This window comes from Cervus elaphus, chromosome 8, assembly GCF_910594005.1.
Source record: "Cervus elaphus chromosome 8, mCerEla1.1, whole genome shotgun sequence".
Classification (NCBI taxonomy): Eukaryota; Metazoa; Chordata; class Mammalia; order Artiodactyla; family Cervidae; genus Cervus; species Cervus elaphus.
In genome coordinates this window covers 4,245,814-4,268,591 of record NC_057822.1, presented here as the reverse complement: position 1 = coordinate 4,268,591, position 22,778 = coordinate 4,245,814, and the positions used below count along the sequence as shown (strand labels likewise).

The window sequence follows — 22,778 nt, the reverse complement described above, 5'->3', positions numbered from 1 at the left end:
CCAGCGGGTGCCTGCGCACTGGGGAGAGAGGCGCCTCCGGGCCGGGGCCGAGGGCCCTCTAGTAAGATGGGTTAGTTAGGCTGACAGGAGTGGCGAGAGCTTTAAGGAGGTGAGGTCACCGGTGGTGGTCAGGGAAAGCTTCCCGTAGGAGGTGTTGCCGCAGCCGCCGCCGAGATGACGAGAAGGAGCTATAGCCGGGGGTGGGGGTGGGGGGTGGAGGGTTGGAGGGTCTGGAGGGGAAAGACGCCCTAGGAGGGGGGGAGCCATCGGCGAGGCCCCTAGCACTCAGATCCCCGCAACCCGCCCGAAAAGAGGCGTCCTGAGCAGCGGTGAGCGGCCCCCGGCTCTCGCTTTAAAGGCGGAGCGCCGGGGCGCGAGACGAAGAGGGCGGAGCCAGGGCCCCTCGCGGGCGCCGATTGGCCAGCGCGGGCGTGCGGAGCGGCTCCGCGGGCGCCGATTGGGTGGGTGAGGCCGAGGGCCGGGTGATGTGGGAGCCGCTCGCCGAGGCCACGTGGGGGCTGCGCTGGGAGTTGCGGGAGGCAGGGGAGGGGCGCGCGGTGCAGGCTCGCGGGTCGCAGAGCCGGGCGGCAGGGACGGGACTCCGGGCCCGCGGTGAGTGAGCGTCCAGGGAGCCGGGCGGGGGCTGGGACTGGCGGATCGGCTGAAGCGGGACTCGGTCCCGGGGAGTGGAGATTGAGGTGCGTGGGTGGTTGCGTGGGGGGGGCGCGTGTCGGATGGGGAGTCGCCTGTCTCCTTTTCGCCCATCACCGTCATCATTTCCACCATCACCGTCCATCACCTCCACCATCCCGTTGGCTAGCTTCCTGCCTCGCTCGCCCCTCTGTCGGGGGGCGGGGGGGTGGGCAAGACTTTCTCCGCCCCCGGGGACGGCCGGGGACCCTGACAGTGCTCCCTGGGAATTACAGTGATAGGAATAATTCCCCACGCTGCGGAGCGTTCAGTACCGCCGCGCATCTGGTTTCGGCCCCACTTTAATCCTGAAAACAGCACTTTCCTCTTCTTGTCGTCTGCGCGGGGAGCCTATATTTGATGGCACCTCCCCCCCGCCCCCCCCCCCGCCCCCGACAGAGACGCACGCAGATCCCAGGTCCTCTTCACTCAGCCGTATTTTCCTCCAAGTCGCTTCAGCTTCCCTGAAATGTTGTTGATTTCCAGTATCCACCCCCGCCCCTCCTCAGGCCAGCTTGCTGAGGGCTGGGACTTTGTTTTGTTCACCTGGAACGTAGCGCTTGGAAATGTTCTCAGAAGGAACAGATAGATGAACAACTCCAGGAGGCAGCTGCTATCATTAAGCCCACTCTCTGGTTGAGGACATGGAGGCTGATGTTGGTGACATCAGCCAATGTCGTGGGGACCCCACCATCCACGGTCTTGACCTTAGTCTCTCCCACCCTGTGGTCAAGGGCAGGCAGGGCTGGCACGGGGCGGGGGATTGCCCTGGGGGTAGGGGGCTGTCCTGGGAACAGGGAGGCTCTTCTGTGCTGTGGACCCAAAGACAGTGTGGCGAGTCTGGAGTGCCTCTGGCAGCCCCAGACCGTCTGGCCTGGGAGGCAGGCAGTGGGAGAAAGCAACTGATCACATCCACCCCAGCACTGCTGCTGTTGCTTGCTCGCCTCGCCTGCCCCTGGGTAGGCTGGGACCCACCAAACTCAGGAGGTGGACACCTGCTTTCTTGGGGGTGGGCACTGCCATAGAGGGGATGGGGGGCAGGGAGGGGGGATGAGCCCTATAGACCCACAGTGGGTTCCCAGCTCCCCTTTTGCTTTATGACTTTGGGCGGGTGACTTCACCCTCTGAGCCACCATTTGCTAAGCACGGAGTCTGCAGGCTGAGGGGTCTCCCATGACGCTGGAAGGTGGGCCCTCCTTAGGACACCACTTGGCTGCAGTACAGCGCAGCAGAGGGCTCCATCCGTGCCCCTCGAGGTAGTCAACCCATCTGTTGCCTGGTCTCTAAGCGGCCACCTGGAAAACGTCAGAGGAGCAAGAGAAGGGCCCCAGCCTTGTTCCAAATGTGTCCCCTTAGGACGCTTCTGGCCCAGAGCCAGGCTCCTGTGCAAAACCTAAGAAAAACAGATCTGATCAAAGGGCTCCGTGGATGTCTGTGCCTGGAATAGGTCAGTGGGTCTGTTTCCAGTGTTCTGTGAGCCTCTCCCCTCCCTGGTCCCCTGGGCAGTCTGGAGCTGAAAGGTACTGTATCCCTCGGGCTTAGGAGGGAGAAACTTCCAGTTTTCCAAGGTTAGGGGAAGAAGGATCAGGAGATGTGGGGGTGAAGTGGGACCCATAAGAGGGCCCAGTGGCCTGGTCTCCCCCTTGCACCCCCACAGCCTACACCCCGGGGTGTCCGCAAGAAAGCTGTGGCTCTGGGGAGGAGGCTGTTTGCAGCCTCAGACACTGCTGTCCTGGCTGTGGGAGGGGTCACAGCCCCAGTGCCTCCTTCCACTCCCACCCTCTGAGTGAGATGTGCTCCCTGCTCCTCACCTCTCCCTCCTCCCATCTTTCCCTTATCTCTCTTTCCATTGTCTTTCTTCTCACTCCTCTGTTCCCACTTCTTCTTCTTCAGTCACTAAGTCGGGTCCTACTCTTTGTGACCCCATGGACTGTGGCACACCAGGCTTCCCTGTCCGTCGCTATCTCCTGGAGCCTGCTCAAATTCATGTCCACTGAGTCGCTGATGCCATCCAACCATCTCATCCTCTGTCATACCCTTCTCCTCCCGCCTTCAATCTTTCCCAGCATCAGGGTCTTTTCTAGTGAGTCAGCTCTTCCTATCAGGTGGCCAAAGTATTGGAGCTTCAGCATCAGTCCCTTCCAATGAATATTCAGGACTGATCTCCTTTAGGATGGACTGGTTGTATGTCTTAGCTGTCCAAGGGACTCTCAAGAGTCTTCTCCAACACCACAGTTCGAAAGCATCAATTATTTGGCGCTTAGCTTCTTTATAGTCCAACTCTTACATCCATACATGACCACTGGAAAAACCATAGCTTTGACTGTATGGACCTTTGTCGGCAAAGCAATGTCTCTGCTTTTTAATATGCTGGCTAGATGTGTCATGCTTTTCATCCTCTGCTCCTTCCTTCTCTCCCTTTTGCCCCATTTGGTTTGGGTTTTGGTCTCTGCCTCCTCTGTTCCCCCCTACCCTTGCCTGCGGGCACCAGGCATCCCAGCCCAGGATGGGCTGAAGGTCGAGTTCCCTGGAAGCCCCATCTCCGTACCTGGAACCAGGGCCACATAGCTTCTGTGCCAGTTACAACCTAACCTTGCTGTATTTACACGTAAAATGATGGTAGGTAATGGTTGTGATGTGAAAAATAATTAGGATCAAAATATGAAGAGAGGTGGGAGGGCCCAGGAAAGCAGGAGGGCGGAACCAGGAAGCCCTCGAGGGGACTGTGCAGGCTTCCTTTAAGGGCTCACTGGTGCCCTTTCATGCTGCTAGTGCCCCCAGCTGGCCTGAGCCAGCGGCTGGGGCTGATGGTCATGGACAAGGCTGAGGTAGGGGCCATTCCCGGGCTCTAGGCGATCTCCCAAACCCGCCTTGTCCAGGACTCCCGCAGGTGCTAGAGCACACCCACGGTGCACCCATCTCCTGCCCAGCGCCTTGTCTGATCCCTGCTCTCTCTTGGCAGGAATTGTGGCCCCAGGCACGCCTGCCCTCCTAGATTGGGGGTTTCCTGTCAGGTGTGGCCTGCTGCAAGGAGGGCCCTGACAGTAATCAGACCTCACTGTCCCTGAGATCCCCTCCTGAGTGGGTCCCCTGTCCCCCCATACTGTGGCCCCCTGCCGCGGAGAGCCGACTCGCTGGAAAAGACCCTGATGCTGGGAAAGACTGAAGGCAGAAGGGGGCGACAGAGGATGAGATGGTTGGATGGCATCACTGACTTGATGGACCTGAGTTTGAGTAAACTCCGGGAGTTGGTGATGGACAGGGAGGCCTGGCGTGCTGCGGTCCATGGGGTCGCAAAGAGTCGGACACGCCTGAGCGACTGAACACCAACAACCACATTCCGCACGAGACCGCCCTTGTCGGCCACAGCTCTGACCCTGGCAGGCATCGTGCTCAGTTCTGTGCCTGCGTTCAGGTCTCACCAGTGCCACACGTTATCCCACATTTGGGGTTGAGGAAATGGGGGGCTCAGAGAGGTGAAGCAGCTTATGCAAAATCACACAGGATTTGGACCCGGGTCTCTCTGATCCCAAAAGCAGTGATTTACAAGCGGCCTGGTAAGACGGAGCCCTCCGGGATAGGGGACGGACGTGGGTGTCTAAATTGGCCCCGAGGAAGCCTGAGGGAGCTGAATCCTGGGACTGAGGCAGAGACATTCAGTCATTCTGTTTTGTGATGTGTTTGTTGTTGTTGCTATTGTTTTTTCATTTATGTTGTGGCCGCGCTGGGTCTTCATTCCCGAGACCCGGCTCTCTGTGGCAGGGCATCAGCTTCTCCAGTTGCCACGTGCAGGCTCCGCGGTGGCAGGAGACATTCGTACTGCTTTCACTGAACATCAGCGATGCCCTGAGCTCTGAGGGGGAAGGACGCGCCCTCCCTGCCCCTGAGGACAGTCTGGAAGGCAGTGTCCCTCATCTTCTCCGCTGGGGCATCCGGGAGATCTGGGAAACACCAGCGCCCGGGCTGGGCTGGGTCAACCCTCCCTCCCCTCTGACTCCGCACCAGTACCGGCTCTGGTTGGGGTGGACGCTTCGGGCAGGGGCTGGGGTCAGGCTGGGCAGAAGGAGCCAGGGTCACCTCAGTTCAGGGGCCACCGCTGCCCCGTGGACTCCAGGCGTCCTGCCCTGGCACCTGCTGTGGCTCCCTGCTGCCCACGGGGCAGCGCCTCAGTCCCCTCGTGTGACGGTTCGGGCTGACCCCGTCCCGGGTGCTGCTCTGGTAAGTTCTGCCTCGGGACCCCAGCTGCCCAGCTCCTCGCGGCCTTTGCAGACCCTGCTCAGGCCGCTGTCACATGCCTCCTCTTGGGTGGTATCTCCCAGGGTGCCCCTCCCCTGGCACTCCGCACAAGCTGGCTACATGTCCGCTCCCCCTTCCTCCAACCTCACGCCTCAGCGAGAACTTCTTTGCCGTGGTCACCCCCCAGCCTGCCCTTCATGGCCTCTTCTCTGCTCTGTCACCATCTGTGTTAGTCACTCAGTCGTGTCCGACTCTGTGACCCCATGGATTGTAGCCCACTGGGCTCCTCTGTCCATGGGATTCTCCAGGCAAGAATACTGGAGTGGGTAGCCTTGCCCTTCTCCAGGGGATCTTCCCAACCCAGGGATCGAACCCAGGTCTCCCGCATTGCAGGTGCATTCTTTACCAGCTGAGCCACCAGGAAAGCCCCTTATCACCCACCATCTGGCGTATTCCATATCTTACTGATGGCTTAATTCAATGTCGGCTCCACAAGGGCAGGCGGGGACTGTGTCGTGTTGCCCGGGGTGTGTGTCCCCTGTGTCCCAGCGCCCAGAACGCTGCCTGGCACACACAGCAGGCGCCCAGGCAGAGCTTGCTGGACGCCAGAGCGCAGAGGGGAGCCTCTGACCGGTGCTCCGAGGTCGGGCACCAGCCTTGGGCGCCAGCCCTCCTCGCCCTGCCCTTTGCAGCCTCCTCTCCATCCGAGCGGGAAGCCGGCCGCCCTGGGGGCCATGCAGAGGCCGGGAGCCGGGGGCCGGAGGGCCTCGGACTGCGGCCCTGCCCCTCAGCGGCCCCGGTGCATCACCAAGTTTGCCCAGGTGGGTGGGGTCGGCCCCCGGGGGCGGGGCTGTGACGGGGGGCGGGCCCTGGGTGGGGGGAGGAGCCTCGGGCCCATGTATTCCCAGCTCCCGCCCCGCCCCACCCCTGGCTGTGGAGTGTGTGCCCGCGACTGAGGCCATGGGGCCTGGGGGTGGCGGGGGAAGGTGGACCCTGGCCCCGGGAATGCCTTCTGCCACCCACCAGCCTCCCCTACAGCGCAGAGTGTGTGTGAGGAGGGTCACGTGGAGAGTGGGGATCAGGGCCAGGGGCCTGACTCCCCTGCCCCGCCACCCCGCACCCCTGCCCCCAAGCAGTACGTGGGCTCCTTCCCCGTGGACGACCTGGACCCCCAGGAGAGTGTGTGGCTGGTCCAACAGCAGCTGTGGGCACTGAAGGTAGCTGGCTGGCGGTGGGGGGGGGGGCACCTCCCCGCTCAGCTCAGAGCCCCGGAGTGTCGGGCTGGGAATGACCTCTGAGGCCCTTGGGTCCACCCCAGCCCCCCATTCAGAAAGACCGAGCAAGTGAGACCCAGGGAAGGGCGGGACCAAAGCCTTTCTGAGAGGTGGGCGCCCTTGGGACCACACGCGGGCTCCTGGAGCCACGTTCTTCATGCCCCGGGGCTCCCTTCCCCCGGGCAGTCGTGACCTAGGCACCACAGGTGGGAGATGTGGGGGGCAGTCATCACCAGCTGGGGGGTTGGTCTGCTAGGACCCATGCATGCTAGGCCAACCCCCCGGGGCTCCCTATCCAGGGTACCCCCCCCCGGCGGTGGGGAGGGGGTGGTGGGGAAGGGGGGCAGAGTTGTTGACCAGCCCTGGGGTCAGAGGCCAGGCTGGGCAGGCCCGGGCAGTGACGACGCCCCCCACTCACTCTCTCCCACCCAGGACTGTCCTCGTCGCCGGGCTGTCATCCTGAAATTCAGCCTTCAGGGCCTCAAGATCTACAGCGGGGAGGGTGAGGTAGGAGCCCTCGGGGGGCGGGGGGTGCAGGTGAGGACCCCCCGGGTGTCCTGCTCCCCGGGGACACACCTCCGCCCAGCCCTGCGGCCTCCCGAGTTTCTCAGCCTGCCCTGGGCCGTTGGACATCCTCTCTCCAAGGGCCCTCCCCCTAGTTTCTCCCCACCCCACCCCACCCCCTGCCTCCAGCCCTAGAATCTCCAGGGACCAGCTCCTAGCCTGAGCGTCAGGCCCAGCTGACCTCATGAGGTCTGGGCCAGGGGGCTGTGGCCAGTGTCTCATGACTGTGGAATAGGGCCAGGCAGGCTGGAGGTGGGCTGGGAGCCCCTGTTTGGTCACCCATCCTCCTCTTGGTGAAAAACCAGCCCCCAAAAATGAACTCTAGCCCTGTGTGCCAGGCTGGGTGCCCCACGACTTGGCGCCACTCACCTACAATGTGGTGCCAATGCGTCCAGAGCTGGCACGGTGGGGGCCCTGGGGTCAGCACCTGTGCCACCTGCACGAGGTCTCACTGACGCCCTCCGACGGCCCCATCGGAGGGGTCCTGTCCCTCCTTAACACTGGTCCCAGCAAGGGCTCCGAGAGCTGTACTCAGCCGCCCAAGGCACCGGAGAGTGAGCGACACAGCCCGGCTTCGAACCCTGGTCACCTGACTCCGGAGACCAGGAGTGCAAGCCCAGGGCCGGCCACTACTGCCTGTCCCTGTGACCCTGCAGGCCGTGAACACTCTGCCCCTCGGCTCCATGACTCGGCACGACCACCCCGGTCAGCTGGTTGACAGCCCAGGGCAGGGGCCCTGAGCTCAGGGTCCCTGTAAAGGATGAGGGTGCCCATGGGAAGCGTGGTTTGGGCAGGCCTGGAAGGAGGGCAGAGTTCTTCGTCCCAGGAGCTGGGTGGGCCCCCAGCTGCGCACCCAGGCTGGAGGGCAGACCCAGGAGGCCGCTGGCCAGGGCGTGGCGCCCGCAGGGCTGCATGCGCTGGCCGGCATTGGCGGGCCACGTGGTGCGTCTGATGGAGTCCGCGGGCTTGCTGCCTCCCAGGTGCTCCTGATGGCTCACGCCCTGAAGCGCATCCTTTATGCCACCTGGTGCCCAGCTGACTGCCAGTTTGCCTTCATGGCCCGAAACCCCAGGAGCCCGGCCAGCAAGCTCTTCTGCCACCTCTTTGTGGGCAGCCAGCCTGGAGAGGTACCCGGGGCCCAGGGCAGGGTCCCAGAACTGGGGCTGGGGGCGGGGGGGGCGGTGTGCTGTGTATCCACGTGGGTCCCAGGGACTGAGGCCGTGGCTGGTTCAGCGAGCTGGCCTGAGCACCCCCACCCCCTGGCCTGCACCCCTCGTCACCCTGGCTCCTTCTGTGGCTCTGCCTTCGGAGGAACCCCCCAATGTGAGTCAATGGACTCAGCATGCCTCGGGCTGGGAGACGGGCAGCAGGCCGGGAGGCTCACACTGCCAGGCCTTCGTCCTTGCTGTTCTGTCTGCCTTCACGCCCCTCCCCCTCCTCATCCTGGCAAATTCCAGCTTGCCCTTTGAGGTTCAGCCCGGCTTGAATCCTCCAGACCACCCCGCCTTCTGCCATCCTGTGACCTGAACTGCACTCTGCCATCTGTCTGTCCCTCACTGCAGTCACTGGAATTCTTTGAGTGCAGAGGCTGGGTCTGGGTCTCAAACTATTCTGTTGCTTGGCCCTGTGGGGAGAGAGGATGGACGGGTGGATCCTAAAAATCAAAGCCAGTGTGACCGCTGCTAACAGCGGAGCCGGGGCAGCTGGCCGTTTGGGCAGCAGGGCCTGGACTTGGTTCCAGGCAGCAGGCCTTTGCCGTCACCCCTGTGTGTTGAGCCCTGTGTGGCTACTTGGGGTTACCGGTGGCCAAGCCATGACCCTTGAACTTTTGGAGCTCACAGTTTCATGTCGGGGCTAGATGCTGCATGTGTGACGGATCAAACGTGCAGGTCTCAGAGTGCTGGGCCTCCCCTTGGGGGAAGGGTGGAGGTTTCCTATGGTCCATGTCATTAAAGGGGCACAGAGATGCCATGTTGTACCCAGGGGTCACTCAGCAGTTCCTATGTGACAGAGCCAGGATCAGATCCCAGGTCCTATGACTTCAGGGCCTGGACTCAGCCACGCCTCTAAGGGGATATAGGTGGGGTTAGTAACTGAGGGCTAGCAGTACGTTTAGCCCATGTATTCCCAGCTCCAAGCACGACGCCTGGAACAAAGTAGATGCTCCCTGTTTGTTAAATGAATCAAGGAAGATGGGAGGGGAGGCTGTGTGGTGGTGAGGTTTTGAGGGCTAAGTATTCGTTTTCTCAGGAAGAATAGGGACGAGCACCTCAAGCCAGGGGGCTGCAGGCACCCCTGGCCCGTGGGTTGATGCCCAGGGATGCCCCAGGAGCCCCCAGCTGAGCGCACCTCCCTCTCCCTCTCCAGGTCCAGATCCTTCACCTGCTGCTCTGCCGCTCCTTCCAGCTCGCTTACCTCCTGCAGCACCCGGAGGAGCGGGCGCGGCCCGAGCCATGCCCGGGGACTGTGGGGGACGTGCCCCTGAAGCCGGTGTCCGGCCCCGGGCCACCCCCTGGCCTAGTACGAGAACCCTTCGTCCGGGATCAGCTCTCACAGAACGTTAACGCTCTGGTCTCCTTCCGGCGGCTGCCAGCAGAGGGGTCTGGGGGCAGCGGGGTAGGCAGCACCCCAGCCAGGGAGTGGACGGGGGACCGGGGGACCAGGGTGAGGGTTTGGAGGTCGAGGGGGGCGGGTGCCGGATTTCCGTGGGAGGGGCTATGGCCGGGTGGGCCTGAGTCTGGGCGCCCCTGCGGGGCCCTCCCTAGAAGGAGCTGCTGGAGTCCGGGAGCCGCGGGGGCGCCCGCCACGCGCGCCTGGGGAACCCGTACTGCTCGCCCACGCTGGTGCGCAAGAAGGCCATCCGCAGCAAGGTGCTCCGCTCCGGGGCCTACCGCGCCTGCACCTACGAGACGCAGCTGCAGCTGTCCGCCCGAGAGGCCCGTGAGTTGCCGGGCACGCATGCACCGGCGTGGGTTGGGCGAGGGTGGGCCTGAGGGGCAGCGTCTGCGGGCTGTGACTATAGAAGCCTGTGAGTGCCAGGGCTCCGTGCACGAGGATGCGTTCGGGGCTGAGGCCCAGCTGCTGTTGGCCGAGGCGGGGCCATAGCTACTGAAGTGCTGTGAGTGGCGAGTGGGTGTGCGAGGTGTGTGCCTGTGTCTTTGGGGAAGCACGATGTGTGCAGATTGGGCGGAGAGCGGGGGGCTTGGTAAAGAGACAAGCTCGGGGGGGGGGGGGGGGGGCGGTGCCGAAGCCTGTGGGGGTGAAATAGGGATGGGCGCGGGAGAGGACAACCTCCCTCCCTCTGATCGCTCTAGTTCCTGCCGCGTGGGAGGCCTGGCCCCGGGCACCCGGGGGCCCCTCGTGCCTGGTGGAGAGCGAGGGAAGCCTGACGGAGAACATCTGGGCCTTTGCTGGCATCTCCAGGTAGGAGTGGTGCCCAGCCCTTTGGGAGGGGCGGGGAACTAGGCCGTGAGCTCCCCCGGGGCCCCGAGGTGTGCATCCCTGCCCTTGGACGGAGGGCTCTCCGACCTTAGGCCAGAGACTTCCCCACCCTGGGCCTCAGTTTTCTGTAAAATGGGGATAATAAAAGGACCTTCCGGGCTTCCCTGGTGGTCTAGTGGTTAAGATTTCTGCGCTGCTGGTGCCGGGGGTGTGGATTTGATCCCTGGTTCGGGAACTAGGATCCCACATGCTGTGCGGTGCAGCCAAAAGATAAAAACAACTAAAAAAAATAAAATATACAGACCTTCATTGCAGGGCTGTGGAGGGGGTCAAATAAGGTTATTCAGGTGAAGCCTGTCACAGGGAACGGCCTTCCTAAATGCCTGCGCTTTAAAACTCTCTCCCTAGTGGGGCAACAGTTAGGGTAACCCTGGGAAACCTTTCTGAGAGGCAGTCAGAAAGCGTCCTTTCCTGGAAGGCATACTCTGGGCAGGCACCGTGTTTCCGACGCTGTGAGTCTGTTAGGTCATTCAGCAGACTGAGGCTGGGTCCCAACAAGGGGCCGGCCCTCAGCCTCTGGCCTCGGCCCTCCCAGGCCCAGCGCCCTCGCGCTGCTGCGGAGAGACGTGCTGGGGGCCTTCCTGCTGTGGCCTGAGCCGGGCGCCAGTGGTCAGTGGTGCCTGTCGGTGAGGACGCAGTGCGGAGTCGTGCCGCATCAGGTCTTCCGGAACCACGTGGGCCGCTACTGCGTGGAGGTGAGAGGGTTCCTGGCCCCGCCTCTCGCTGTCAAGCCCCGCCCCTTTCACGCCTCACCCCGGTCCCTCATTGGCTCACTCTGGCCCCACCCCCTATTTAACGCTCCACCCCCTACTTAACGCTCCACCCAGCTCTTCAGTCATTGGTCCTTCCGTCTCTGGCCCCACTTCTACTCTGGGCTCCACTCTAAGGCCCCTCTCTCACCAGAGTAGGGTATTTCAAGTAGAGCCGTGGGCTTCCTAGGTGGTGCTGGTAGTAAAGAACCTGCCTATCAATGCAGGAGCTAGAGGAGATGCAGCTTCCATCCCTGGGTTGGGAAGATCCCCCTGGAGGAGGAGATGGCAACCCACTCCAGTATTCTTGCCTGGAGAATCCCATGGACAGAGGAGCCGGGCGGGCTACAGTCCATAGGGTCTTAAAGAGTCAGACACGACTGAAACGACTTAACACACAGACGCACAGTGGAGTCTTGGGTTAGGGTCATGCCTCGCATTTTTACATCAATCACAGCTTTTAAAAGTCATGCTTTCCCACACCCTAACTCGTCTTTTAGCAGAGGAGGAAACTGACTCAGAGAGGGTCGAGGCTTGCGTTTAAGTTCACACAGTCTCTAGGCCTGGAGTCCTAGCCTGATCACACGTTCTCAGGGACTGGGGTGGGCAGGCATGGCTTTTTAAATGCCTGGCCTTATTTGCACGCTAAGTGCCTCGGTCTTGTCCAGGCCCCAGGGGAGAAAAAGAGAGGGGTGTAGTTCTGCTGGGAGCAGGACAGTGTCCTCTCTGAATTCCTCTAAAGTGAGGCAGGATCCAGGGTGATGGGGTAGTTGGAGGCGTGATCTGTGGGAAAGGGGGGCTGGAACTGAAGTCCCTGCCCTGCTCCCTCCCCAGCACCTGCCGGCTGAGTTCCCCAGCCTGGAAGCCCTGGTGGAGCACCACGCTGGAACGGAGCGGAGCCTCTTCTGCTCCCTCGACATGGGCCGCTTGAACCCTGGCTACGAGGAGCAGGACTGCGGGCCCGAGGGCCGGCCTCCTCGGACGCTCAGACCCCTGGGCCACGCCAAGTCCGAGGCAGAGCTGCAGGGTCTGGGCTAGGAGGCAGGGCCCCACACCAACAGGCCCCGCTGTACCCTGGCTCCTGAGCCTCAGCGGGCCGCTCGGCTCTGGCCTCTTCCACCCTGCTGGGCACCAGTTCTATCCAGTCACTGCCCCGGGACCAGTCTTCCATCACTTCCCTGCCTGTGGGGGGGTCCTGAGAGAGAGGATCACCAGGGGCTTCTCCCCAGGACATAGGCTGTCAGGATCACAAGCACAGCAGACCGAGCTCCAGGCTTCTCAGAACTTGCCGGCTGACTTGATGCTTGCCTTCTCTGGGTCTCACCTCCCTCCTGGGTGGGGAGCTTTCCAAAGTGGGCAGGAAGGGTGTTCCAGTGCAGGTGGGGCCCTCCGCCAAGGAAGCCAGGCCTTGGGGCCCTGACTGGGCGTCCCCAGAGAGCTCCAGGCCAAGGCAGCCAGACGCGTGAGGGAGAGGCATGTGGGCAGGCAGGAGGGAGTTCTCACTTTGGGTAGAGGTGTGGGGCTAAGTCGCCCTCTCCGTGAGAGAAGCAGGGACAACGTGGTGGAGCTTGGGGGCAACGTCCAGGCTATGGAGCACGGCCTATTTCCCACATCCTTTGAGGTGAGAGAAGTCTGCCCTTGAGTCCTGAGGGTGGGGGTTAAGAGGCTGCAGAGAGGAGCCGAGTCACCCAGAGCCCAGGTGGACACCTGAGTGTAGAAAGCAGTGTGAGCGGGCTGACGGGGCCGAGGATCCCAGTGAACCTCAGATCAGGAAGGCTGCTTTGTCTGCTCAGAACCACAGAGCTGGGCCTCCTGCTCACACAGAAGAGATGTCGCAGACTCGTTTCTTCCCGCACACCCTCCGAAAACCATCAAGGCACCCCCTACCCAGGCTCACTGCCTTTGGCCATTTGATTCTGAGGGGCCAGCAGTAAGCTACAGGCTTACGGGGGTGACTAGGGCCGTGATCCAGTCATCCTGCAGGCCACACTGGGTTTGGGTTTGGTGGCTGCCTGGGAAGTCCGCCCCCCATCCCATGGTGGCATTTCCCTTAATGGGCATCTGACAGGGACCACGTCACTAGGTCAGCCCCACTGGAGGTGAAGGTCAGGGAGGAACCATCTAAAGGCAGAACCAATGTGGGCCCTGCCAGAGGACACTTGGCCTCGGCTGGCACGGGGGCGTTCATCCAGGGAAATGACCCCACGGTGACAGCTCTAGGTATCCCCCTTTATAAGTAAACTTGACAGACAAACATGAATCTCCCAAACTAGGGAGCAAGCTCATGGTGGATGAACTTCTACTCCTGAGGCAGAGGTCTAGTCGTGAGTCTGGGGGCTGCCTTCTCCCCTCTCTGGGGACAGGATGTGACTGCGTAGTGCCTTGAAAGTAATACACTTCTGTTTCTTGGAAAAACGAGCAGCCCCAACGGAGTAAAAAGAATGAGGAGCCTCAGAAGTTCAGGCCTGGCGTCGCCAGTTTACACCCTCCGGCTCAGTAAAGGCTCTTGGTTGGGGCCTTGTCACTCTTGTCACAAGAGATGGAGGGAGGAAGCCGTCCTTTAGGGGCTTGTTTCACCGGAACCGCAGTAGTGGTTTTGTACTGAATATGAGTGGGAACCTGGACTCATGTTACAGCCCTTACTGCCAGAAGCCATCTGCTCCCTGGGCAAAGCCCTGTTCCCTCATGAGCCCCAGCCTCCCATTTCCCTGGCAAGGAGAGGGGTTTGGTGACGTGGGGCCCAGGATTACTGTCCCGGAGCTGCACACATTTAGGAAGCCCAGCTAACTGGTCTGACCTCTGTGAGGGGCAGATTTTGTTGCACAGGTTATCTGTGTGGACAGGGTGTCGGGAGCATCCCCACAGTACTTTACATCCTTCACACGGCGCTTGTGGGTCACGTGGCACAAACAAGGCCAGGTTTCTGATCCACGTGGGCAGACACCTCACTGTCTTCATTACAGACCACAGTTTCCTCTGTTGCAACCAGTGCCACCTGGGTAGCCCAGCGTCCTTACTGTGTGGACTTGAAACAAATAAAGTGCATTTCTTGGGCTTGTTGAGTACAGACTTTTCCTTTGAAAGGCCAGGGCTTTGTCCAGTTTGCCTGCTTTGTTTTCATCTGCCAACCGTCCCTTCCACTGGCGCTGAATGATGAACCAGAGATCCTGTCCTCAGGGGCTCAGGAGGTCTTGAACAAATTGCGTGGGTAGCTTCAAACAATGACTCCTGCTTAAAACCTTCGGTGGGTATTTCCTGTACGGAAGAGACTCAAGTCCTTATGTTCTGGCCACTCGGCTGATCCTTCTGCTCCTGCAACATGCCACAGGGCCTTTGCACGGGCCTCCTTGCCCTCCTCTCCTTTAACTGATGAACTCCTCAACCTTACCATCTCTGACTCTCAGGAAGCCTGCCCTGACTGCCCCCTGGCCAGCCCCCTGCCCAGCCTGGGTGAGGTATCCTGGCCAACTATTCAGTACATCTGTTCCTTTAGTTTCTTAATACTCTTTTATTTATGGGATTTTTGTTTGTGGAATATTTGTTTCAAATGTCAGCCTCCCCCACTAGACCACAGGTGCACTGGAGGGCAGGGGCTGAGCTCTCTTCCAGCATCTATTGCAGAGCCTGGCCCATAGCGGACAATTTCTGTGCAAACGGGAGCCCAGAGGAGGTGCGACCAGGGGCTCTTCTAGAGGGATTTGTGCGGGGGTCGGGGTAGGGGTGGGGAGAGAGGCCAGGCAGCCTCTCCAGCCAAAGGACTCTGGCTCTCAAAAATTTTTGTTTTGTATCTTCAGCTTGAGTCTTAATAAAGATAAGGGACAGCATTACAGGGAAGCTTTGCTCTGGCACCGCCTGGTGTGGGGGTGCAGGGGGCGCTGTAACAGGCTCTGGGGCAGCCTTTCCGAGTCAATACAGGGATGTGGATAAAGGGCAGCAAGGTCCCTGTCCCCTTTGTCGGTAAGTCTCTAACCCCCCGAGAGAGGCCGCTCCTCTGATATCTCCTGGGGGCGGGGGGGGGGGGGGGCTCCCCTGGGCCACCTCTAGGAAGGTGGTTAGCCTCTCAGAACTGGGGCTGCGGGGACTGGAAGAGAACGGCTGTGCAGCTTCTAGTCAGAGCTATGGTTTTTCCAGTGTCATGTATGGATGTGAGAGTTGGACCATAGAGAAGGCTGAACGCAGAAGAACTGATGCTTTCCAACCGTGGTGTAGGAGAAGACTCTTGAGAGTCCCTTGGACTGCAAGGAGATCCAACCAGTCCATCCTAAAGGAGATCAGTCCTGAATATTCATTGGAAGGACTGATGCTGAAGCTGAAAGAAACTCCAATACTTTGGCCACCTGATACGAAGAACTGAGTCACTGGAAAACACCCTGATGCTGGGAAAGATTGAAGGCGGGAGGAGAAGGGGACGACAGAGGATGAGATGGTTGGATGGCATCACCGACTCAAAGGACATGAGTTTGAGTAAACTCCAGGAGTTGGTGATGGACAGGGAGGCCTGGCGTGCTGCAGTCCCTGGGGTCGCAAAGAGTCGGACACGACTGAGCGACTGAACTGAACTTGCAGAGCCTGGCACTGAGTCAGCAGGCGCGTGGACAAAGTCAGCGCAGGTCCCCCCCCCCGAGGGCGGACCAGCCTTCAGCACGCGCGCTGGGGACCTCACACGTGCGGCTTCCTCGGTCCGGCAAGCTGGGCGCTGGCGTCAGGGAGCCGCGGGCTGTGACGCCCCCGGCGTTGCCCAGCAACCGCGGACGCCGCGGCGACGTGCGCGCGAGCGAGCGGGCGGTTGGGGCGGCTCCGGGGACCTGGGTCCTGCGGCGGCGCCTACAGCGCGGATCCGCCACTGCCTCCCCGCCCCCCGCCCCCGCCCGGGCCGGGCCTCAGGGAGACGGGCGAGCCCGGGCGCGGGAGGAGGCGGCGGCTCGGCTCTGCTCCTTCGGCTGCCCCGCCGCCCAGCTTCCTCCTCGTCTCCGGGTGACCCCCGAGGAGCCCGGTCCCCCAGCCGCCGCGGCCCCGGCCCCGCCGCGCGGGCGCTGGCCCCGCCCCCTGGCCCGGGCTGCTGGGGGTGCCCGTGCGGGCCGGCCCTGGGGGACCCCCGCCGCCGCGGCGGCGCCATGGCCTCGGAGTCGGTGAAGGTGGTGGTGCGCTGCCGCCCCATGAACCAGCGGGAGCGGGAGCTGAACTGCCGGCTGGTGGTGACGGTGGACTCCGCTCGCGGCCAGTGCTTCATCCAGAACCCGGGCGCCGCGGACCAGCCCCCCAAGCAGTTCACCTTCGACGGCGCCTACTACATGGACCACTTCACCGAGCAGATTTACAACGAGATCGCCTACCCGCTGGTGGAGGTGAGGGCCCCCGCTTCCCGAGGAGACTCGCTGGGCAGGACCTGGGGCCCCTCGGAGGGCTCCTGAGGGCCGGTCCTGCCCCCCGGGCCGGGGGGAAGGCCTTCTGGAGGGGCCGCAGGTGGACAGCAGCAGGCTGAAGACCTCCGTCCCCGCAGGAGACTGCTGGAAGCCACCTGCAGTGTCTGTCTGGGTCCCCCACTGCCCCTGGTGTCAAGGCTGGTTCTCACCCCATCCTTCCGCCGTTCCCCACAGGAACTCCAGCCCCCGCGACCACTTGCCCCCCACCTTCACCGGGCAGCCTCAAGACTCCTCTGAAAGCTCCCGTCACTCCCCCAGCCTCCCAAGAGCCCCAGGCCTCGTCCTCCTCAGCCTCCCCCTTCTCCTCTCGCCTCTACGCCCTCCCGAGCCCTGGCCCCCCTCTTTCTGCCCTCAACACCTGGAGTCCTCTCCCTCTTCACCCCCGCTCCAGCTTCCTGAGAGGCCTGTTGGGGTACAAGCCTATGTGTGTGTGTGGAGCAGGGTGGGGGGCGGGGTCTCACTTCTGCAGAGAGAAGGCTGTTGGCCAGGCCTTGGTCTGGGAGGAGCGGAAACCCTTGACGTTTGGTCTCCCTGGAGCTGGAAGAATGGGGAGGCAACAGCAGTTTCCACCTCTTTGCAGGGCTTTTGATTTTTCTTCACCCCCTCAGACTAGGGAGCTCCTTGGAGCTGCAGGGCAGGGAGGCTCCCATGTCACTGATGGGGAGACTGAGGCCCGGAGGGAGGAAACTGCGGAGTTCCCACAGAGAGTTTCTGGAGGAGATGGGGCTGGAGCTATGCCTGCTCTCTTCTGGCCAAGGGGTTCCTTGCTACTGCCACCTTCCCAGTTGTGCGGCGAATTTGCTAGTGGAGATGTCAGGATGTGAGGTGTTGTTCCAGGAAAAAAGGAAAGGTTGGAGAACTGCTGCCTATATCCCCCTGCAGGTGAGGATACTTGAGGCTCTGGGGAGTCTGGCAGCAAAGAAACTAGTTTGACTTCTCTAACCCAGTGTTTCCAAAAGGCATTTTCCCGTGGAGGCTTTCTGCTTTGGCCAGCAGGCCAGCTAACATCCCCCAGCACACCTCCTTTGGCTGTGGTCAGAACCCTTTGTGGGGGTTGAAGTGTTCCGGAGCCCAGAGCCCCCCAGCAGTGAGGGCATGACTGGAGGTGATGCCCAGGGGAAGAGGGCAAGTCTCCCCAACCACAGCACGTTGGTCCTGGGCACTGGGGGTGGCCAGGCTCCCCTGCCATCCTGGACTCTCAGGCTCTAAGGGACCGGAATGGGTGGTCTGCTCCCTCCCCCACCCCGGGGTCCTTGACTGCCCACCTGGTGGCAGGCGATCACCCTTCCCAGAGAAGCCTGCCCTCCCTTTTGCTTCTTCACTCCTGGAAGACCCTTCTGCACAGTGAATCAGAGCCAGACTCCCTGATGCTTTCACTCCCTGCCCTGGCTCTGTCCCGGGGCGCACAGAACACCTCTGCTTCCTGGTCCAGGGTCGGTTCCTCAGAGATGGGAAGATTCTGAGACTGAGTTCTCCTTGGCCTCGGCTTCCCCAGGGGCTCAGCTTTGCTCATGCGTCTGCCTCCTCACCCTGGAAATAATCCTCCTGAGCACATCTCCCTTGTCGGCGTCCTCAAGAAGCCCCAGCCCAGAGGGGGATCTCTCCTCCTCAGATCTCTCCTCCAGCCCCTACTCCTATCGCAAGGGCTCTACTACAGGGACATCTGCCTCTGGGCATCCCACGGAGCCTCAGGCTCAGCAGGACATACGTCCCATTTTCATTCGTTCACTCAGCCAACGAAGAGCATCCCGGTACCAGGCCCCATCCAAGGCATGTAGCAATAACAGCGCCTTCCCTCAGCGAGCTCACAGCCAGGCAGAGGAGCAGCTACGCTAGTAGCTGTAAGCCAGGGTGATGAGTGGGAAGAGAAGCCACGGGGACTTTGGCAGAACAAAGAAACTAGCAATCCTGGGCTTGGAGGGGGTGGACAGGCAGGGAGGACTTCCTGGAAGCAGTGAGGTCTAAACTGAGGCCAGAAGGATGAGAGGGGTCAGCCAGGCAAGAAGGTGGAAGAAAGGGCCTTTCAGCTGGAGACAAAACCATTTGATCTTCGCCAGACTCCATGTACATACTTAAAGCTGGGATTATCATTCCTGATGAGGAAATTGAAGCCTTGAGCATCCCAGAATGAGTTAGGGGTGATTTTGACTGCAGGACTAGGTCCCCAAGCTCCGTCCTGTGAATTGTACGCAAAGCACAGCGAGGAGCAGCTGCACCCTTAGGCTGGGCAGCTGTGTGTCTGTCCTGCTGGGCCCTGACCACCTACAGGGGGCTCCTGCCCAGGTCCTTCCCTCCAGATCCTGCTGCGCAAAGCCTCCAGCACTTCAGACTGACCCTTCCTGCCCTCCGCTCCTCTCCCTCCCCTCGCCTCACCTTCTCTCCCACTTAAATCCAGACCGGGTTCCTGATTTCTCTGTCACTGGGTGACCTCTTCCACTCTCCTGGGAGCTGACCACCCCAGATCCATCTTTCAGCCAGCTCAGCACGACCTACCCTGAGCTCGTCGCCTCCACGTCCGGCCTTCTGCTTGGTCTCTGGGCTCTTTCCCAGCCAGTGGCTTTTCCCTCTCCCCATCCTCCTGCTTCACACCCACAGCCTTAGAGTCATCTCTGATGAGCCACCACCCAACCCACCCAGGGGCCTGGTACCATGCCTTCTACCAGGACAGACCAAGGACAGGCCCGGTTTCCAGAGACATTGACACAGTAGAATTTGGCCCCTGGATGGAACAGAGCTGTTGGTTTGGGAGAGGACAGAAAGGCGGCATGAGGCAACTTAGCACAGATGCTAGGTAGAAAAAATAAATAGCACATCAGACCTCTAATAGCAGTTTCACGGGAGTTATTGCTGAGGATGACACCAAGTTATAAAGACAGTCAACTAACAGTTTAATTTCATGAAAATCATTCAGTAAACAGTAACATGGGGGACCTTGGCCAAACCTGGGTGGACAGAGTGGATGACACTTGGACCCGCTCCGTGTCTGTGCGTGTCGCTGGCAGGTCTGGAGTATCACTTAATGGGTGAGGCGTTTTTGAAATTTTATGTTTTGCCTTAAGAATGCAGGTAACGTTGTCTTCCACTTCACAGCAGCGTGGTTCTGCAGAACTTCCTGTAGTGGTGGAAATGTTCTGGATCTGGGCTGTCCAATTAGGGACCGCCAGCCACATGTGGCAAGTGAGCACTTGACGTGAAGCTAATGCTTTTGAGGAACCGAATCTTAGTTTTATCTCATCGTAAGTTAAATTTGAGTAACCACATACGGCCAGTGGCTGCCACTGGGGATGGCACAGCTCTCGAGCCGTCCTTTCCAATACAGATGTAACATGAGCCACAGACAGAATTTAAATGTTTCTAGTAGCCGCATTTTAAAAGGGCTTCCCTAGTAGCTCAGCTGGTAAAGAATCTGCCTACAATGCAGGAGACCCCGGTTTGATTCCTAGGTCGGTAGGATCCTCTGGGGAAGGGATAGGCTGCCCACTCCAGTATTCTTGGGCTTCCCTGGTGGCTCAGATGGTAAAGAATCTGCTCACAATATGAGAGACCTGGGTTCGATCACTGGGTTGGGAAGATCCTATGGAGGAGGACATGGCAACCCACTCCAGTGTTCTTGCCTGGAGAATCCACATGGACAGAGGAGCCTGGCGGGCTACAGTCCACGGGGTCGTAAAGAGTCAGACATGACTGAGTGACTAAGCACAGCACATTTTTAAAAGCAAAAGGAAACAAGGAAAAAAGAGCCTGATAATAGATATTATCGTGGCACAATAGCTGTCAGAGAGATACCTTACATCTTTCTTCACTGTAAGCCTTCGAGATCACCTGTGTGTTTCACACTTATAGCACATCTTAATTTAGGTGCTAAAGTGTCAACAGTTCAAATGAAATGAAACACAAAAAGTAAATTCATGTTTAACGGGAAACTATTTTACACTGCTTTGGGTTTTAAATGGAAAATGGAAAAGTTTCCATTAAAAACATTTTTTAAAATATTTTAAAGTTTTAACCTTTCTCAGTGGCATGAGGCACCCTTCAGGTGTGCCTGGGGCTGCCCTACTGCACCGGCGTGTGACATATTTACTTTGATACGGAGCCTCCTCAGGGCCGGGAGGCACTGATGCTCCAGGCCCTGCATCGCGTTGCCCCTGGGGCTCCGTGTGCCCCCGCCTCTGGCCTCCTGGTTGGGTGACTGGTCTCTGCCATCACTTCCGCCCCCCACCCCGCCCCCCGGCCGTCTGATGAGCTGTGGATGGTGACTTCCAGTCTTAATTTCCCTGCAGCCCCTGGGGACCCCGAGCCCCGCCGTGGTCTGCAGGATGGGTCTTTGCAGATGCCAGCTGGGCCCTGGGGCCTGGGCACAGCTCTCTGGGCCCACATCCTGACACAAGAGTCCCGCTCCCCGTGCTAAGTTCTAGAATTTGTGGCCTCATGAGCGGGGCGAGGGCAGGGAGCGGGGTGTCTTCCTTGTTGGGGGTTCGGTCCCCAGCCAGAGCACGGTCCCCTGCAGAGAAGACAGTGGGAAACTACGCAGTGAACAATGGCCTCCGCGAACGAGGGTCGAGGGTCGCCCTGGGGGGATGCCACCCTGGCTTGCCGCCGCCTCCTTCCCAGCTTCCTCTCCATCCCCCTCGCCCCAGGTGGGCCTGCTCTCAGCCTCCCGCCCCTCCCCTCGAGGCTTTGCTGCAGCCTTCACCCCAGCCTTCTTCCTCCTCTCACCTGTCGAAATCCAAGCCACCCTTTCTGTTCCCCGGTTCTCCGCCCTCGCCCACCCGCCTGGAAGGTTTGCCCAGCTCTTCCCGCACCTTCCTCGCCCAGCCGGAACTCCATCACTGCTCGCACCTGCACCTCACAGAAGGCCCATCTCCCACACGCTCCAGCAGACACTTGGGTGGCACCTACCTCCGTGTGCCAGCACTTCGAGTGCCAGGGCAGGAAATCATTCCCAAGTACAGCTCTCAACGGGCCTCCCTGGTGCCTCAGCGGTAGAGAATCCCCCTGCCAATGCAGGAGACCCGGGTTCAATCCCTGGGTTGAGAAGATCCCCTGGAGAAGGAAACGGCAACCCACTCCAGTACTCTCGCCTGGAAAATCATGGACAGAAGAGCCTGGTGGGCTACGGTCCACAGGGTCGGAGAGAGACACGACTGAGCGACTAAACAGCAGCAGCAAGCCCCCCTCTCCACAGCCTCAGAGGAGGTGCTGTTCTGACCCTTGGTCACCGGTGAGGACGCCGGGGCCCCACGTCCCTGGATGAGAACAGGCCAAGGGCGCAGGCAGGACGGGATGGCACCAGGCTCTTAGCCAGACACAGCGACGGTCTGCTACCCCAGCAGCGGTGCCACCTCCATCTCCGCACAGCCACCCCACCCGGCGCCACCATGCTGGGAGAACCAGGGGCTGGGGGGGGCGCTGGGTCCCTGCGTCAGGAGGTAGCCCCGCAGCCCCGGGCCCAGCCCCGAGCCCGGCCGTGCCAGGCCAGCTGAGCGCTGGGCTGTGTCCCCCTCGCAGGGCGTAACTGAGGGCTACAACGGCACCATCTTTGCCTACGGCCAGACGGGCAGCGGGAAGTCCTTCACCATGCAGGGCCTGCCGGACCCGGCCTGCCAGAGAGGCATCATCCCCCGGGCCTTCGAGCACGTTTTCGAGAGCGTCCAGGTAATGGGCCTGGTGGATGGCAGGGGCGGGGCTGGGCGCCCCAGGCATTACCATGAACGTCCAGGAGCACTTATGACCCAGGATGTGGGATGTGGTCAGAGCCTGCCCAGCCGCGGCCCAGACAGGCAGAGGCAGGCTCTAATTTCTGAAGCGGTGATGGGAGAACTTAAAGCTGAGAAAATTCTACCTACCAGTTCTACGTTTTTCTCCTGCCATCTTTGGAATTTTAACATTTCATGTGATATTTCACATGGATATGGTGGCCCAGAGTGCTGGCCCGAGACGTGGCGTAAATGATCAGAGCTTCCCCTTTTCATGGACCAGCTGCTGCAGACCAAGCGCTGTGCAGAGCACTTTGCATAATTACTGCGCTACGACCCTAGCCCAGGAGGTAGCTGTTGCCCTCATTTTTGATATAGGGAAGCCAAGACCGGGAGCCCTTACGGGCTGGGCCCAGACCAGTGATCCTGGGGTCCAGATGGCAGGTGAGACATGCCCTGCTGCCCACCCGTAAAGGCTCAGAGATCCCGGCATCTGAGAAATGACAAAGCAGGGGCTAGTCCGCTGCAGAGCCCGCTGTGCTGCAGCTGGGACTCATTCTGAGGACCCGCAAGCAACTGGGAGAGCTGCCAGGGAATAGCCCAGGGCTGGTGCTGGGACCAGGCCTTAAACCCACAGTCTCAGGC

General features: G+C 60.7%; 2 protein-coding genes across 8 annotated transcripts in view; both read left to right on the top strand.

The window, feature by feature from the left end:
- Positions 1-531: 531 nt before the first annotated feature.
- On the top strand, positions 532-14,062 carry SH2D5 (SH2 domain containing 5). Of its 2 annotated transcripts, none has more exons than XM_043909062.1 (10): positions 532-612; positions 5,619-5,747; positions 6,060-6,143; positions 6,633-6,707; positions 7,745-7,891; positions 9,132-9,380; positions 9,530-9,704; positions 10,079-10,187; positions 10,801-10,960; positions 11,849-14,062. In XM_043909062.1, exons 2-10 carry the CDS (start codon positions 5,661-5,663, stop codon positions 12,050-12,052), a joined length of 1,290 nt encoding a protein of 429 aa, XP_043764997.1. In that variant the 5' UTR covers positions 532-612; positions 5,619-5,660; the 3' UTR covers positions 12,053-14,062. The 2 variants fall into 2 exon arrangements, with proteins under 2 accessions (XP_043764997.1, XP_043764998.1); XM_043909063.1 differs by having other exon boundaries at positions 558-612; positions 5,320-5,747.
- A 1,820-nt stretch (positions 14,063-15,882) lies between these two features.
- Positions 15,883-22,778, top strand: part of KIF17 (kinesin family member 17) — a 46,583-nt gene continuing 39,687 nt past the window's right edge. For 3 of the 6 annotated variants that reach the window (XM_043909055.1, XM_043909054.1, XM_043909053.1), the window contains exons 1-2: positions 15,891-16,359; positions 21,946-22,092. In XM_043909055.1, coding sequence (XP_043764990.1) covers positions 16,129-16,359; positions 21,946-22,092 — 378 coding nt within the window. In that variant the 5' untranslated portion in view covers positions 15,891-16,128. Of the gene's footprint in view, positions 16,360-21,945; positions 22,093-22,778 lie in introns of all 6 variants that reach the window. The other 3 variants (XM_043909058.1, XM_043909056.1, XM_043909057.1) reach the window with 3 other exon arrangements.